At 49.9% G+C, this 14,279-nt stretch overlaps 1 protein-coding gene across 3 annotated transcripts; it reads left to right on the top strand.

The window, feature by feature from the left end:
• The first annotated feature begins 2,017 nt into the window (after nucleotides 1-2,017).
• Nucleotides 2,018-12,511, top strand: HOMEZ (homeobox and leucine zipper encoding). 3 transcript variants are annotated; one of them, XM_075569055.1, is made up of 3 exons: nucleotides 2,018-2,571; nucleotides 5,193-5,249; nucleotides 10,076-12,511. In XM_075569055.1, the coding sequence occupies exon 3, from the start codon at nucleotides 10,214-10,216 to the stop codon at nucleotides 12,014-12,016; it is 1,803 nt and encodes a 600-aa protein (XP_075425170.1). In that variant the 5' UTR covers nucleotides 2,018-2,571; nucleotides 5,193-5,249; nucleotides 10,076-10,213; the 3' UTR covers nucleotides 12,017-12,511. The 3 variants fall into 3 exon arrangements, with proteins under 3 accessions (XP_075425170.1, XP_075425168.1, XP_075425171.1); XM_075569053.1 differs by having other exon boundaries at nucleotides 2,019-2,571; nucleotides 5,193-5,241; XM_075569056.1 differs by lacking the exon at nucleotides 5,193-5,249 and having other exon boundaries at nucleotides 2,019-2,571.
• Nucleotides 12,512-14,279: the final 1,768 nt, after the last annotated feature.

Genomic DNA, 14,279 nt, shown 5'->3' with positions numbered 1-14,279 from the left:
ATCGAGTGGAAGAAAGCAAAGGAAGGACACCAAGCGCCCAGCTAAGACAGGGGGACTGCTACTGTTCCAGCGGTCATTCTAAGTACCAAAGTGCCTGTTACAACTTACGTTTGTAATCGTTTTTTTAATTATTAATTATTACTATACTACTCTATGGGCTTTTGCGCTTTTTTGTCATTTGTTAGCAGAAGAGACCCTGGAAGTACGATGGGAGAGGCAAGAGGAGATCCAGGATAGAGCTTTGTTACTTATACCAAGAGAATGGAGAATGTGAAGGAGAAGAGGGTGGTCCAAGGTGTCAAATGCTGCAGAGAGGTCGAGTAATATAAGCAGAGTGTAATGACCTCTGTCTTTTGCAGCATGGAGGTCATTAGTTATTTTAGTGTGGGCTGTTTCAGTGGAGTGAGCAGTGCGGAAGCCAGGTTGTAGAGGGTCTAGGAGAGAATAGGTGTTGAGAAAATGGAGCAAGCGAGAGAATACAAGACGTTCAAGGAGTTTAGAGGCAAAAGGCAGAAGGGAGACAGGTCGATAGTTAGAACGACAGGTAGGGTCAAGCTTGCTGTTCTTGAGTAATGGTATGACTGTTGTACGTTTGGAGGAGGGAAAGGTAACAGAGTAGAGGGAGGAGCTAAAAATGTGCGAGAGCGTAGGGATTGTAGTAGGAGCAAGAGGTTTTAGGAGATGGGAGGGAAGGGGGTCAAGAGGGCAAGTGGTAGAGGGAGAAGTGGAGATCAGCAGTGACACATCCTCCTCTGTGACAGCGGAAAGAGAGTCAAGGAAGGCAGGAGGAGAGTAAGGCCGAGTCCATAGAAGGACAAGCCGTGCTGAGCTGTGCTGACGCTCAGCGCTGAGCCCCTGCATCCTCCATGAGGATGTCTTTAGAGAGGGTTCACGCGAGCGTCCGCAGACGTGCTGAGGCGCTGGATTTTTCAGCCGAGCGCCAAACTGTTTTTCAGAGCGCTGTCGGCTGAAAACATCATATCAGCGCAGAGCAGCGTCAACGTCACGGCGGGCGCCGCGACGTCGGTGCGTCGCGGGTGATTGGCCCAGTGACGTCACTGCCCCGCCTCCCTCAGTCTCCCCCCGCCTCCCGATCGCGCCCGCTGGCTCGCCTGCATGGGCATGAAATCGCGCAGATTTCAGCAGGCGAGCCTCAGCCCTGCTACCCCCTCTATGGCCCCAGCCTAAGGCTGCGTCCATGGTTCCTGATTGCGTGCTGAGGCGCGCGGAGGCTGAGGAAAAGCGGGTGCTTTCCCTGGCCTTAGACCGCGCGCCGTCCGGGGGCGTGTCAGGGGGCGGGCCAGTGACGTCACAGCCGCTCACGTGATCGGCCCTGCGCTCCGGCAAGCGCGAAAATTTAAAATGTAGCTAAGAATTACGCTTCCGCACGCTTGCGTAAGCGTAAGCGAGCCCCTGCTAAAGCCGCTCTCATTGTGGCTGCAGGGGCTCAGGTCAGCGCTTGTCCGAGGCCTTAGGCCTGGGACATAGTGCCTCTCAAACGTGCTGAGGCGCGCTGAGGCTCAGGGAAAGCGGTGCTTTCCCTGGCCTTACACAGCGCGCCATCAGGGGGCGGGCCGAGGGCGGGCCAGTGACGTCACGGAGCTGGTTCGCCCTCATTGGGCGAACCGCTCACGTGACCGGCCCAGCGCTCCGGCAAGTGGGGAAATGTCAAAACGCCGTCAGACACACGCTTCCCCAAGCGTGCGCGAGCCCCTGCTAAAGCCGCTCTCATTGCGGCTGCAGGGGCTCAGTGCCGAGCAGCAGCGCGGCTCAGCATTATGCGCTGACCATGCCCCAGGCCTTAGGAAGCAGTGTAGGATGGGAGGAGGAAACAGAGGGGATGTTCTGATGTATGGATGGGATGGTAATTGTATGTCAGAGTGCCCTGGCTACCAATGAGACCGCTCTCCCCTCCCTGAGAGGGTTGCCTGCTCACTCCTCCCCTCCGTATTGGGATATCAGAGTGGCATGGCTCCCAATGAGACGTCTCTCCCCTCCCTGTGAGGGTTGTCCGCTCGCTCCTTTGCTCAGTAATGAGATATCAGAGCGCTATGGCTCCCAATGAGACAGCGCTCCCCTCCCTGTGAGGGTTGTCCGCTCTCCCCCCGTCGTTCCTCTCCCGGTTAGGGTTGTTTCCCTCTCTATCCTCTCCCTGGGAGGGTTGTCCTTGTCCCCTCCCTCCTGTCTCCTCTCCCTGGGAGGGTTGTCCCCTCGCTCCTCCCTCTTGTGCTCTCACCAATCTCTGCTCTCAGACAGTGACTGCTGGTTGGATGTCTCTCCTCCCAGATGAGACACCCTGGTAGCGGCTAGGCCCGAAGAGACCTCCAGCAAGATAACATCAACATAGTGACAGACAAGAAGTTAGAGGCAGCTCGCTGCTGTATGAGACTGCTACATCAGGATGTGTAGACAGCCTGAGACTGCTACTGTCTGAGCCGGAGAGAGACTGTGTGAGTCACAGAGAGTGCTCCACTTCCCCAAGAGACAGTCTGATTCGCAGCGAGAGCACAACGAGCTGAGGGAGCGGGAGTGCTGGAAGAAATGCCACTAAATGGAGAGACTGCTACCATGGTGAGTGTGACAGTCTCTTGTGCTGTCTCTCTGTGATTGTCCCTTGTGCTACACTGTCTCTCTCTGTTTCTTGTACTGCACTGTCTCTCTGTGTGACTCTCTCTCTATGTGTGACTCTCTCTGTGTCTCTCTTGTGCCGCACTGTCTCTTCTCTCTCGCCTCGTTCTCTCTCTGTGACTGTCTCTTGTGTGTGTGTGTGTGTGTGTGTGTGTGTGTGTGTGTGTGTCTCTCTCTGTGACTGTCTCGTGTGTGTGTGTGTGTGTGTGTCTCTCTCTCTCTCTCTGTGACTGTCTCTAGTGTGTGTGTGTGTGTCTCTCTCTGTGACTGTCTCTTGTGTGTGTGTGTGTGTGTGTGTCTCTCTCTCTGTGACTGTCTCGTGTGTGTGTGTGGGGGGGGGGCTCTCTCCCTGACTGTCTCTTGTGTGTGTGTGTGTCTCTCTCTCTCTGACGGTCTCTTGTGTGTGTTTGTGTGTCTCTCTCTCTCTGACTGTCTCTTGTGTGTGTTTGTGTGTGTGTGTCTCTCTCTCTGACTGTCTCTTGTGTGTGTTTGTCTCTCTCTCTCTGACTGTCTCTTGTGTGTGTGTGTGTGTGTGTGTGTCTCTCTCTCTCTGACTGTCTCTTGTGTGTGTGTGTGTGTGTGTGTGTGTCTCTCTCTCTGACTGTCTCTTGTGTGTGTGTGTGTGTGTGTCTCTCTCTCTGACTCTTGTGTGTGTGTGTGTGTGTGTGTGTGTGTCTCTCTCTCTCTGACTGTCTCTTGTGTGTGTGTGTGTGTGTGTGTCTCTCTCTCTGACTGTCTCTTGTGTGTGTGTCTCTCTCTCTCTCTCTCTGACTGTCTCTTGTGTGTGTGTGTCTCTCTCTCTGACTGTCTCTTGTGTGTGTCTCTCTCTCTCTCTGACTGTCTCTTGTGTGTGTGTGTGTGTGTGTGTGTGTCTCTGTGACTGTCTTGTGTGTGTGTGTGCCTCTCTGTGACTGTCTCTTGTGTTTGTGTGTGTCTCTCTCTCTGTTACTGTCTCGTGTGTGTGTGTGTGTGTGTGTGTGTGTGTGTGTGCGTGCGAGTTTCTCTGTGAACGCTGTTACATCTGTGTGCGTTATATCTTTGTGTTTCTCTCTGAGCGCTGTATTACATCTGTGTGTGTGTGTGTGTGTGTGTGTGTGTGTGTGTGAGTGATTCTGTCTGTGAACGCTGTGTGTGTGTGTTTCTCTCTCTGAGTGCTGTGTGTTATATCTGTGTCTGTGCTTCTCTCTGTGAGCACTGTTACATCTGTGTGTGCTTCTTTCTCTGAGTCTGTGTGTGTGTGTGTGTGTGTACGGTTCTCTGTGCGCGTGTGTACGGTTCTCTGTGCGTGCGCTTCTGTGTGTTTCTCTTGCTGTGTGCGTCTCTCTCCGTGAGAGCTGTGTTACATCTGTGTGCGGGTGTGTGCTTCTCTCTCTGTGAGCGCTGTGTTATATCTGTGTGTATGTGTCTCTCTCTCAACACTGTGTGTTATATTTGTGTGTGTGCTTATTTCTCTCTGAGTGCTGTGTGTGTGATTCCGTGTGTTTCTCTCTGTGTATTACATCTGTCTGAGGGCTGTGTATTATTACATCTGTGTGTTTGTGTTACATCTGTGTGTGAATGCTGTGTGATCTGTGTGTGTTACATCTGTGTGTGTTACATCTGTGTGTGAGCGCTGTGTGTGAGCTGTGGGAGTACATATTTCTGCATGTTTCACCCTGGTGTGTGCGTGTGTTGCCTGTATGACCTTTACGTTTCTATGCATTGTCCACATCCGTGTAACACGCACGCTCTCATATATACAAACACACAGTAGTAGAGACGTGCTGCATGCTCAGGTTAGGGGAGGGGGGGGAGGTGAAGCAGAGTAATGGGGGAGAGAGGTTAGGTAGGGTGGTGGGTGAAGCAGAGTAATGGAGGGGTTGATGAAGCAGAGGAATGGGGGGGAGAGAGGTTAGGTGGGGGGGTTGATGAAGCAGAGGAATGGGGGGGGTTGACGAAGCAGAGTAATGGGGGGGAGAGAGGTTAGGTGGGGGGTTGATGAAGCAGAGGAATGGGGGGGTTGACGAAGCAGAGTAATGGGGGGGGAGAGGTTAGGTGGGGGGGTTGATGAAGCAGAGGAATGGGGGGGAGAGAGGTTAGGTGGGGGGGTGGGTGAAGCAGAGTAAAGGGGGGGGGGTTGATGAAGCAGAGTAATTGGGGGGGGGGAGAGGGGTTAGGTAGGGGGGGAGAGGGGTTAGGTAGGGGGGGGGTGAAGCAGAGTAAAGGGGGGGAGAGAGGTTAGGTGGGGGGGTTGATTTAAGCAGAGTAATGGGGGGAGAGAGAGGTTGTGGGATCCCAGAGGAGATCAGATCAGAGCTGCTGGCTTAATCCCATTCATCTGAGAGAGAGGTGACAAGACAAAGGAGCCTGACAGAGGGACTGGGTGGACACCAGAGGTGGAGTTAACCTTTTGTTCTCCCGTCAGAGGTGGGGGGTGGGTGTCTCTTCCCTCCCCCCATGTGATGTGCTTCATGCTGCATCTCTCTGCTACCTTCTGTCTTGCTGTGGGAATCCCCCCCACCCCCCTCCCCGGCTGCGGTGAGGGGCTCCCAGGCTGACCTCTGATTCTCTCCATGTCTTCATAGAGGGTGTTGCTCCATGTCAAGTCCCGAATCCCAGCACCCTGAGCGGCAGGTAAGGAGGTGAGGGAGAATAGCACCCCAACACCCAACGCAGGGATCCCCCACCCCCTCCCCCTTACTGCTGAGGCCATGAACACACATCCCCATTCACAGTCACTGGGCCCTACGCCTACACAATAGATCATCGCTCTCTGTGTTTCTGTGTCTCTGTGTTTCTGTGTGTCTGTGTGTGCATATACAAGACTAGTGTGTGCTTTTGTGAATACATACACATCTATTGCAGCGTCCATGAAACAGTAGGGTGATGGTCTCCATCATACAAGGCAGAAGTTAGGAGATGCAGTTATTGAGGCCAATCTCTTCCAAGCTGTATGATGAGATATACCCACGTGGGACTTATCATACAAAGACACAACGTTTCCCGTGGACCAGGGCAAAACTTCCCATGCTCTGAGGATACCAGCCTGCGGTATATAGTTACATGGGCTTTATAGATAGTTTGAAATCAGAATAGTTCTCCTGCTATGGAAGGAGAGTGTAGTGTAATATAACATGCAGTGATATATCCTCGCAGTGCCTGTGTAATATAACATGCAGAGATATATCCTCGCAGTGCCTGTGTAATATAACATGCAGTGATATATCCTCGCAGTGCCTGTGTAATATAACATGCAGTGACATATCCTCGCAGTGCCTGTGTAATATAACATGCAGTGACATATCCTCGCAGTGCCTGTGCAATATAACATGCAGTGACATATCCTCGCAGTGCCTGTGTAATATAACATGCAGTGAAATATCCTCGCAGTGCCTGTGTAATATAACATGCAGTGACATATCCTCGCAGTGCCTGTGTAATATAACATGCAGAGATATATCCTCGCAGTGCCTGTGTAATATAACATGCAGTGACATATCCTCGCAGTGCCTGTGTAATATAACATGCAGTGAAATATCCTCGCAGTGCCTGTGTAATATAACATGCAGTGACATATCCTCGCAGTGCCTGTGTAATATAACATGCAGTGACATATCCTCGCAGTGCCTGTGTAATATAACATGCAGTGATATACCCTCGCAGTGCCTGTGTAATATAACATGCAGTGATATACCCTCGCAGTGCCTGTGTAATATAACATGCAGAGATATACCCTCGCAGTGCCTGTGTAATATAACATGCAGTGACATATCCTCGCAGTGCCTGTGTAATATAACATGCAGTGATATAAATCCTCGCAGTGCCAGTGTAATATAACATGCAGAGATATATCCTCGCAGTGCCTGTGTAATATAACATGCAGTGACATATCCTCGCAGTGCCTGTGTAATATAACATGCAGTGACATATCCTCGCAGTGCCTGTGTAATATAACATGCAGTGATATATCCTCGCAGTGCCTGTGTAATATAACATGCAGTGATATACCCTCGCAGTGCCTGTGTAATATAACATGCAGTGATATACCCTCACAGTGCCTGTGTAATATAACATGCAGTGACATATCCTCGCAGTGCCTGTGTAATATAACTTGCAGTGACATATCCTCGCAGTGCCTGTGTAATATAACATGCAGTGATATATCCTCGCAGTGCCTGTGTAATATAACATGCAGTGATATACCCTCGCAGTGCCTGTGTAATATAACATGCAGTGATATACCCTCGCAGTGCCTGTGTAATATAACATGCAGTGACATATCCTCGCAGTGCCTGTGTAATATAACATGCAGTGATATAAATCCTCGCAGTGCCAGTGTAATATAACATGCAGAGATATATCCTCGCAGTGCCTGTGTAATATAACATGCAGTGATATATTCTCGCAGTGCCTGTGTAATATAACATGCAGTGATATATCCTCGCAGTGCCTGTGTAATATAACATGCAGTGATATATCCTCGCAGTGCCTGTGTAATATAACATGCAGTGATATATCCTCACAGTGCCTGTGTAATATAACATGCAGTGATATATTCTCGCAGTGCCTGTGTAATATAACATGCAGTGATATATCCTCGCAGTGCCTGTGTAATATAACATGCAGTGATATATCCTCGCAGTGCCTGTGTAATATAACATGCAATGATATATCCTCGCAGTGCCTGTGTAATATAACATGCAGAGATATATCCTCACAGTGCCAGTCATATACCATGCAGTGTTATATCCTCGCAGTGATATAGCCTTGCAGTGCATGTGTGATATAACATGCAGTGATATACCCTCACGGAGCCTGTGTAATATAACATGCAGTGATATATCCTCACGGAGCCTGTGTAATATAACATGCAGTGATATATCCTCGCAGTGCCTGTGTAATATAACATGCAGTGATATACCCTCGCAGTGCCTGTGTAATATAACATGCAGTGATATACCCTCGCAGTGCCTGTGTAATATAACATGCAGTGACATATCCTCGCAGTGCCTGTGTAATATAACATGCAGTGATATAAATCCTCGCAGTGCCAGTGTAATATAACATGCAGAGATATATCCTCGCAGTGCCTGTGTAATATAACATGCAGTGATATATTCTCGCAGTGCCTGTGTAATATAACATGCAGTGATATATCCTCGCAGTGCCTGTGTAATATAACATGCAGTGATATATCCTCGCAGTGCCTGTGTAATATAACATGCAGTGATATATCCTCACAGTGCCTGTGTAATATAACATGCAGTGATATATTCTCGCAGTGCCTGTGTAATATAACATGCAGTGATATATCCTCGCAGTGCCTGTGTAATATAACATGCAGTGATATATCCTCGCAGTGCCTGTGTAATATAACATGCAGTGACATATCCTCGCAGTGCCTGTGTAATATAACATGCAGTGATATATCCTCGCAGTGCCTGTGTAATATAACATGCAGTGATATATCCTCGCAGTGCCTGTGTAATATAACATGCAGTGTTATACCCTCGCAGTGCCTGTGTAATATAACATGCAGTGATATACCCTCGCAATGCCTGTGTAATATAACATGCAGTGACACATATCCTCGCAGTGCCTGTGTAATATAACATGCAGTGATATATCCTCGCAGTGCCTGTGTAATATAACATGCAGTGTTATATCCTCGCAGTGCCTGTGTAATATAACATGCAGTGTTATATCCTCGCAGTGCCTGTGTAATATAACATGCAGTGATATATCCTCGCAGTGCCAGTGTAATATAACATGCAGTGATATATCCGCGCAGTGCCTGTGTAATATAACATGCAGTGACATATCCTCGCAGTGCCTGTGTAATATAACATGCAGTGATATATCCGCGCAGTGCCTGTGTAATATAACATGCAGTGACATATCCTCGCAGTGCCTGTGTAATATAACATGCAGTGACACATACCCTCGCAGTGCCTGTGTAATATAACATGCAGTGATATATCCTCGCAGTGCCTGTGTAATATAACATGCAGTGATATACCCTCGCAGTGCCTGTGTAATATAACATGCAGTGACATACCCTCGCAGTGCCTGTGTAATATAACATGCAGTGACATACCCTCGCAGTGCCTGTGTAATATAACATGCAGTGATATATCCTCGCAGTGCCTGTGTAATATAACATGCAGTGATATATCCTCGCAGTGCCTGTGTAATATAACATGCAGTGTTATACCCTCGCAGTGCCTGTGTAATATAACATGCAGTGATATACCCTCGCAATGCCTGTGTAATATAACATGCAGTGACACATATCCTCGCAGTGCCTGTGTAATATAACATGCAGTGATATATCCTCGCAGTGCCTGTGTAATATAACATGCAGTGTTATATCCTCGCAGTGCCTGTGTAATATAACATGCAGTGTTATATCCTCGCAGTGCCTGTGTAATATAACATGCAGTGATATATCCTCGCAGTGCCAGTGTAATATAACATGCAGTGATATATCCGCGCAGTGCCTGTGTAATATAACATGCAGTGACATATCCTCGCAGTGCCTGTGTAATATAACATGCAGAGATATACCCTCGCAGTGCCTGTGTAATATAACATGCAGTGATATATCCGCGCAGTGCCTGTGTAATATAACATGCAGTGACATATCCTCGCAGTGCCTGTGTAATATAACATGCAGTGACACATACCCTCGCAGTGCCTGTGTAATATAACATGCAGTGACACATATCCTCGCAGTGCCTGTGTAATATAACATGCAGTGATATATCCTCGCAGTGCCTGTGTAATATAACATGCAGTGATATACCCTCGCAGTGCCTGTGTAATATAACATGCAGTGACATACCCTCGCAGTGCCTGTGTAATATAACATGCAGTGACACATATCCTCGCAGTGCCTGTGTAATATAACATGCAGTGATATATCCTCGCAGTGCCTGTGTAATATAACATGCAGTGACACATATCCTCGCAGTGCCTGTGTAATATAACATGCAGTGACACATATCCTCGCAGTGCCTGTGTAATATAACATGCAGTGACACATATCCTCGCAGTGCCTGTGTAATATAACATGCAGTGACACATATCCTCGCAGTGCCTGTGTAATATAACTTGCAGTGATATACCCTCGCAGTGCCTGTGTAATATAACATGCAGTGATATACCCTCGCAGTGCCTGTGTAATATAACATGCAGTGACACATACCCTCGCAGTGCCTGTGTAATATAACATGCAGTGACACATACCCTCGCAGTGCCTGTGTAATATAACATGCAGTGACACATATCCTCGCAGTGCCTGTGTAATATAACATGCAGTGACACATATCCTCGCAGTGCCTGTGTAATATAACATGCAGTGACACATATCCTCGCAGTGCCTGTGTAATATAACGTGTTGTACAGTCCATACAAACCTTTGTATACGTCTCCTGCCCTTACTAACCATCTCTTTTCTGTTCTGCAGGAGATCCAGTGAGCAGGGAGAGGGATCCTCTTGCCCCTCCTCACAGAGAGAGTGTGACTACTGAACAAGCACTTGAGGTTACCCAGGATTCTTCGCTAAGGGGCGCGGGTCAGGGTGTGACCCCTTCAGCCTCTGACAATGTCCCCCACAACCACTAAGGATCCTGGGGTCTGCCCAAATTTTACCCCAGAGCTGGTCTGCCTGCCTCCCATCTCGGATGACCTGCAGCTGATCTGGACTCAGCCCCAGTTGACCAACGAGTTGGACGATCACCCGCAGCTGGTCCACACCTTCAGCTACTTCCCCTACCCTAGCATGCCCGAGATAGCCCTGCTCTGCCTGCGCTACGGGCTGCAGATGGAGAAGGTGAAGACTTGGTTCATGGTGCAGCGTATCCGCTGCGGGATCAGCTGGTCGTCGGAGGAGATTGAGGAGACGCGCTCCCGTCTCCTTTACAATCAGGACCAGCTGCACTTCAAGCCTCTGGTTGCCCTGGCCAGGAAAGCCAGCGGCCATCAAACCCCAGAGAAACTATCGATCCCGGCTCCCAAGAGCGAGACGAGGCGAGAGATCTCGCCTCCCTCACCTTTCCCGTTCTCTGGCAACGCTCTCCCCGAGGCTAAAAGGGCGAGGACAGAGTGCATGGCGTCCGAGCGAGGACCAGTAAGGGCTGCCGAGTTCACGCCGGAGCATCGGATGCCGAGTCCTGGGAGGGCGTGGGATCCGTCCGGCACTTATGGCCACCATTTCCCAGATTCGAATGCTCGCATGGAGCGGCAGCCAGAGCTGAGGATCCCAGCCAAGCTTCTGGTTGCTGGTCAGATGTTTGGCGTTGATGGGACAGAAGTAAGCAAGGCCGTGGCTTGCCTCCCCTCCGAGGAAGAGCTGTGCAGGAGGGTGGGCACTCCGTCCTGGAATATGGACGGCTTCATGGCATCGCAAGGTCACGGGTATCAGGACCACGGCGGTGGTGTTTTCCGGGGCGACGACTGCTACATGCCAGTCATGAGACGCCAACGCAAAACCAAAGAACAGCTGACGGTGCTCAAGTCCTTCTTCCTGCAGTGCCAGTGGGCACGCCGTGAGGACTACCAGAAGCTGGAGGAGATAACAGGGCTGCCGAGGCCAGAGATCATCCAGTGGTTCGGCGATACCCGTTATGCGCTGAAGCATGGGCAGCTGAAGTGGTTTCGGGACAATGCCCAGGGCCGGCCCAGCTGGCTGGACGAGCCTCAGCATCTTATTGGCCAAAATGGAAGACCGATTGAGCCAAAGCCTGGGGGAAGTCCCGGGGCAGAAATGGCAATGCCGGTGGTTAGAGTTTCAGGGGCAGACGTAAGAACTATAATTCAACCAGTAAGGACTTTAGTGGCACAAGCCATGGCGACTCCAGTGGCAATTTCTGTGGTGCAGATGCCCGTGCCAAATGCTGCAGCTGCATCTGCTCAGTGCTCAGGGACGCCAGAGGTGAAAGGCTCTGGGGTACATGAAGCAAAAGCCCCCGAAATGCTGGATGCTAAATGGGCAATAACCTCAGAGACACCAGAGGCAAGAGGCACAGAGGCAGTTGTACAAGGCAGTTTAGGAGCACAGTCTCCCTTTACAAACACTTCAGAGCCAGTAGGCCAGGTGGTACTCACAGCATTAGAGACAGTACAGACACCCCTTCCTCCTCCATCTCCCATTCCAGCCGCCCCTCACCGCATTGACTTTGGAGTATTGGAGCGTTACTGGACCCTTCACCGTCACATCCAGGACGTGGACTTACCCTCGCTGGTCATGGAGTCGGGGTTAGGGCGCCAGCAGGTGCTGGACTGGTTCTGTCACAAGTCTAGCGAGCCAGCTGAGGTGGAGGTGTGCTTGGATGATGAAGAGGAGGAGGACGACGATGAGGAAGAGATGGAGGAAGAAGAGGATGATGACGTGGTTATTCAGGACTAAAGGGCCCTTTAGCTCAAGTCTCCCCGGACTATATACAGTGCCATGGAAATTACAAACGCTCCTGTATACACAGAGATTCCCCCCCCCCTCCCTCAATAGACTATTTGAATAAAACAAAAGAAATAGATTGCCTCTCCCGAGCGAAGGTCACTGCATGTGTGAGAGAGGGTTTCCCTCTCGTGTGTGTTCATTGTTGGCTCGAGTCCATTCTGACCTGTTAAACCACTCCATGGGCACAGAGGGTTTAGAAAGGTGCCTGATCGAGGAGTTTGGGGGGAGAGAATCCGGCAGAGATGTGTGTTGGGAAAGAAGGTTTGATGGATGAGTGGGAAGTGAGAAGATGACCGTGTTGGCCTGGCACGCAGCTGGGCCACTGTCCTGCTCCCATTTTACGTAAGCTGCCAATTTGGTGAATTTACTGAAGCTCTTAGTCACTGAATCATTCTGACTCCTGGTACTTAAAGCTGCAGTTCAGTCAATATCCTGCATGTGTGTTTTTTTATAATAAATCAGTTCTGTAGTAAGAAAAAATACTTTTAGCATTTTCTGTTTTAAAAAAAACAACTTTGAAAGACCAATTTTCTTGTATTCTAATTTAACAGCCATTTGCTAAGGCACTGCCCCTTCATGTCCTGTCACAAGCCCTGGCACACCCCTTTGTCAGCCCTGCCCTCCCTAGCACATGTCAGTGCAGGAGTGCTCATGAATATTCATGAGCTTCCACTGAGTGACAGAAGCAGAAGAAAAACATATGCCATATCTAAAGATCTTGACAATTTTTGCCGATCAATACATGGAGAACGAATTGACCGGCAGCTATGCAGTTCTTTAGGTAATTAGAGATTGCCCACATGAAAATATTGAAGTAATAAAATTAATTAAAAAAAAAAAAAAAGACTGAACTGCAGCTTTAAAGGGGCCAGAAGACGAAGCATCTAACCGTTTCATTCTGGGGCGCCCCCCCCCCCCTCCCCTCAATCTGGTCACCAGTCCCATATCTCCAATCCAGGTGTACAAATACAGGGTACAATTATATGTTCCCTATGAGCCACCAGTACAGAGTTGGAATACTTTGCTTTTACGTTAAGAACTAGCTGGTCTCGTGGCTGCAAGCCCGCCCGTCCCACCCCTTGGTCCATAAAGTCTTGGGGGTCAGTGGTAGTAGTACTTTCACACGATAATTATACAGGGCCGACGCTCCCATTGGTTAGGGTCATGGACGTATTCACAAAGCTGGGCCGCTGCTTAGAGCAGTATTTCCCAATTACATTTAGTCGTGGAACCCTTTTTATATTTTGTAAAACAGAATGGAACCCCCTAAATATTTTTTAGCGTAGCACATGGGGGAAAAAAGCGTATTTTTGGGGGGGTTCAAGATCATTTTTAAAAGACCCCCACCGCTCCCTCCCCCCAGTGTGTCTCTCCCTCCCCCCAGTGTGTCTCTCCCTCCCCCCAGTGTCTCTCACTCCCTCCCCCCAGTGTCTCTCACTCCCTCCCATCAGTGTCTCTCACTCCCTCCCCCCAGTGTCTCTCACTCCCTCCCCCCAGTGTCTCTCACTCCCACCAGTGTGTCTCTCCATCACCTCAGGGTCTCTCTCCCTCCAGCCAGTGTGTCACTTCCTCCCCCCAGTGTCTCTATCACTATCCCTTCCCTCCAGTGTCTCTATCCCTTCCCTCCAGTGTCTCTCTCTGACCTCCCCCCCAGTGTGTCTCTCCATTACCTCAGGGTCTCTCTCTCCCTCCAGCCAGTGTGTCACTTCCTCCCCAGTGTCTCTCTCACTCTCCCTTCCCTCCAGTGTCTCTCTCACCTTCCCCTAGTGTCTCCCCCTCCCCCCAATATGTCTCACACCCCCATGCCTCTTTCACCCCACCTCTGCCCATGTCTCTCTTACACAATGACACACACACACCTTATCACGATGCATGCAGCAAGGCAGACGAGGTGCTGCATGAGCTGTGCAGCACAGTGCCACCTAATGCCTGACTGAGAAATTGCAGCTACAGACGGACTGCTTTTTTGAGGGGGAAATCTGGCACAGTGAGTGCTGGCGGCCCGTCCGTAGGCGGAACCCCTGGGACTGCTCCACAGAAACCCCATTTGGGAAACGCTGGCTTAGAGCAAGATACCAGCTCCGCTCACGTGCAACCCATGACCTTCTATTAGCATAACTCTGTGCCCAGGACATACTTGGAAACGAGAGGTAACTCTCCATGTATTACTTCCTGGTAACACATTTTATACATAAATAATCTGCTACTGCAG

The sequence above is a fragment of the Ascaphus truei genome, chromosome 13, assembly GCF_040206685.1.
Source record: "Ascaphus truei isolate aAscTru1 chromosome 13, aAscTru1.hap1, whole genome shotgun sequence".
Lineage (NCBI taxonomy): Eukaryota > Metazoa > Chordata > Amphibia > Anura > Ascaphidae > Ascaphus > Ascaphus truei.
This window is presented reverse-complemented; position numbering and strand designations above follow the sequence as displayed.

What these genes read in the sequence shown, in the direction of transcription:
- HOMEZ (XM_075569055.1), top strand. Translation starts at nt 10,214, where the DNA reads ATGTCCCCCACAACCACTAAGGATCCTGGGGTCTGCCCAAATTTTACC.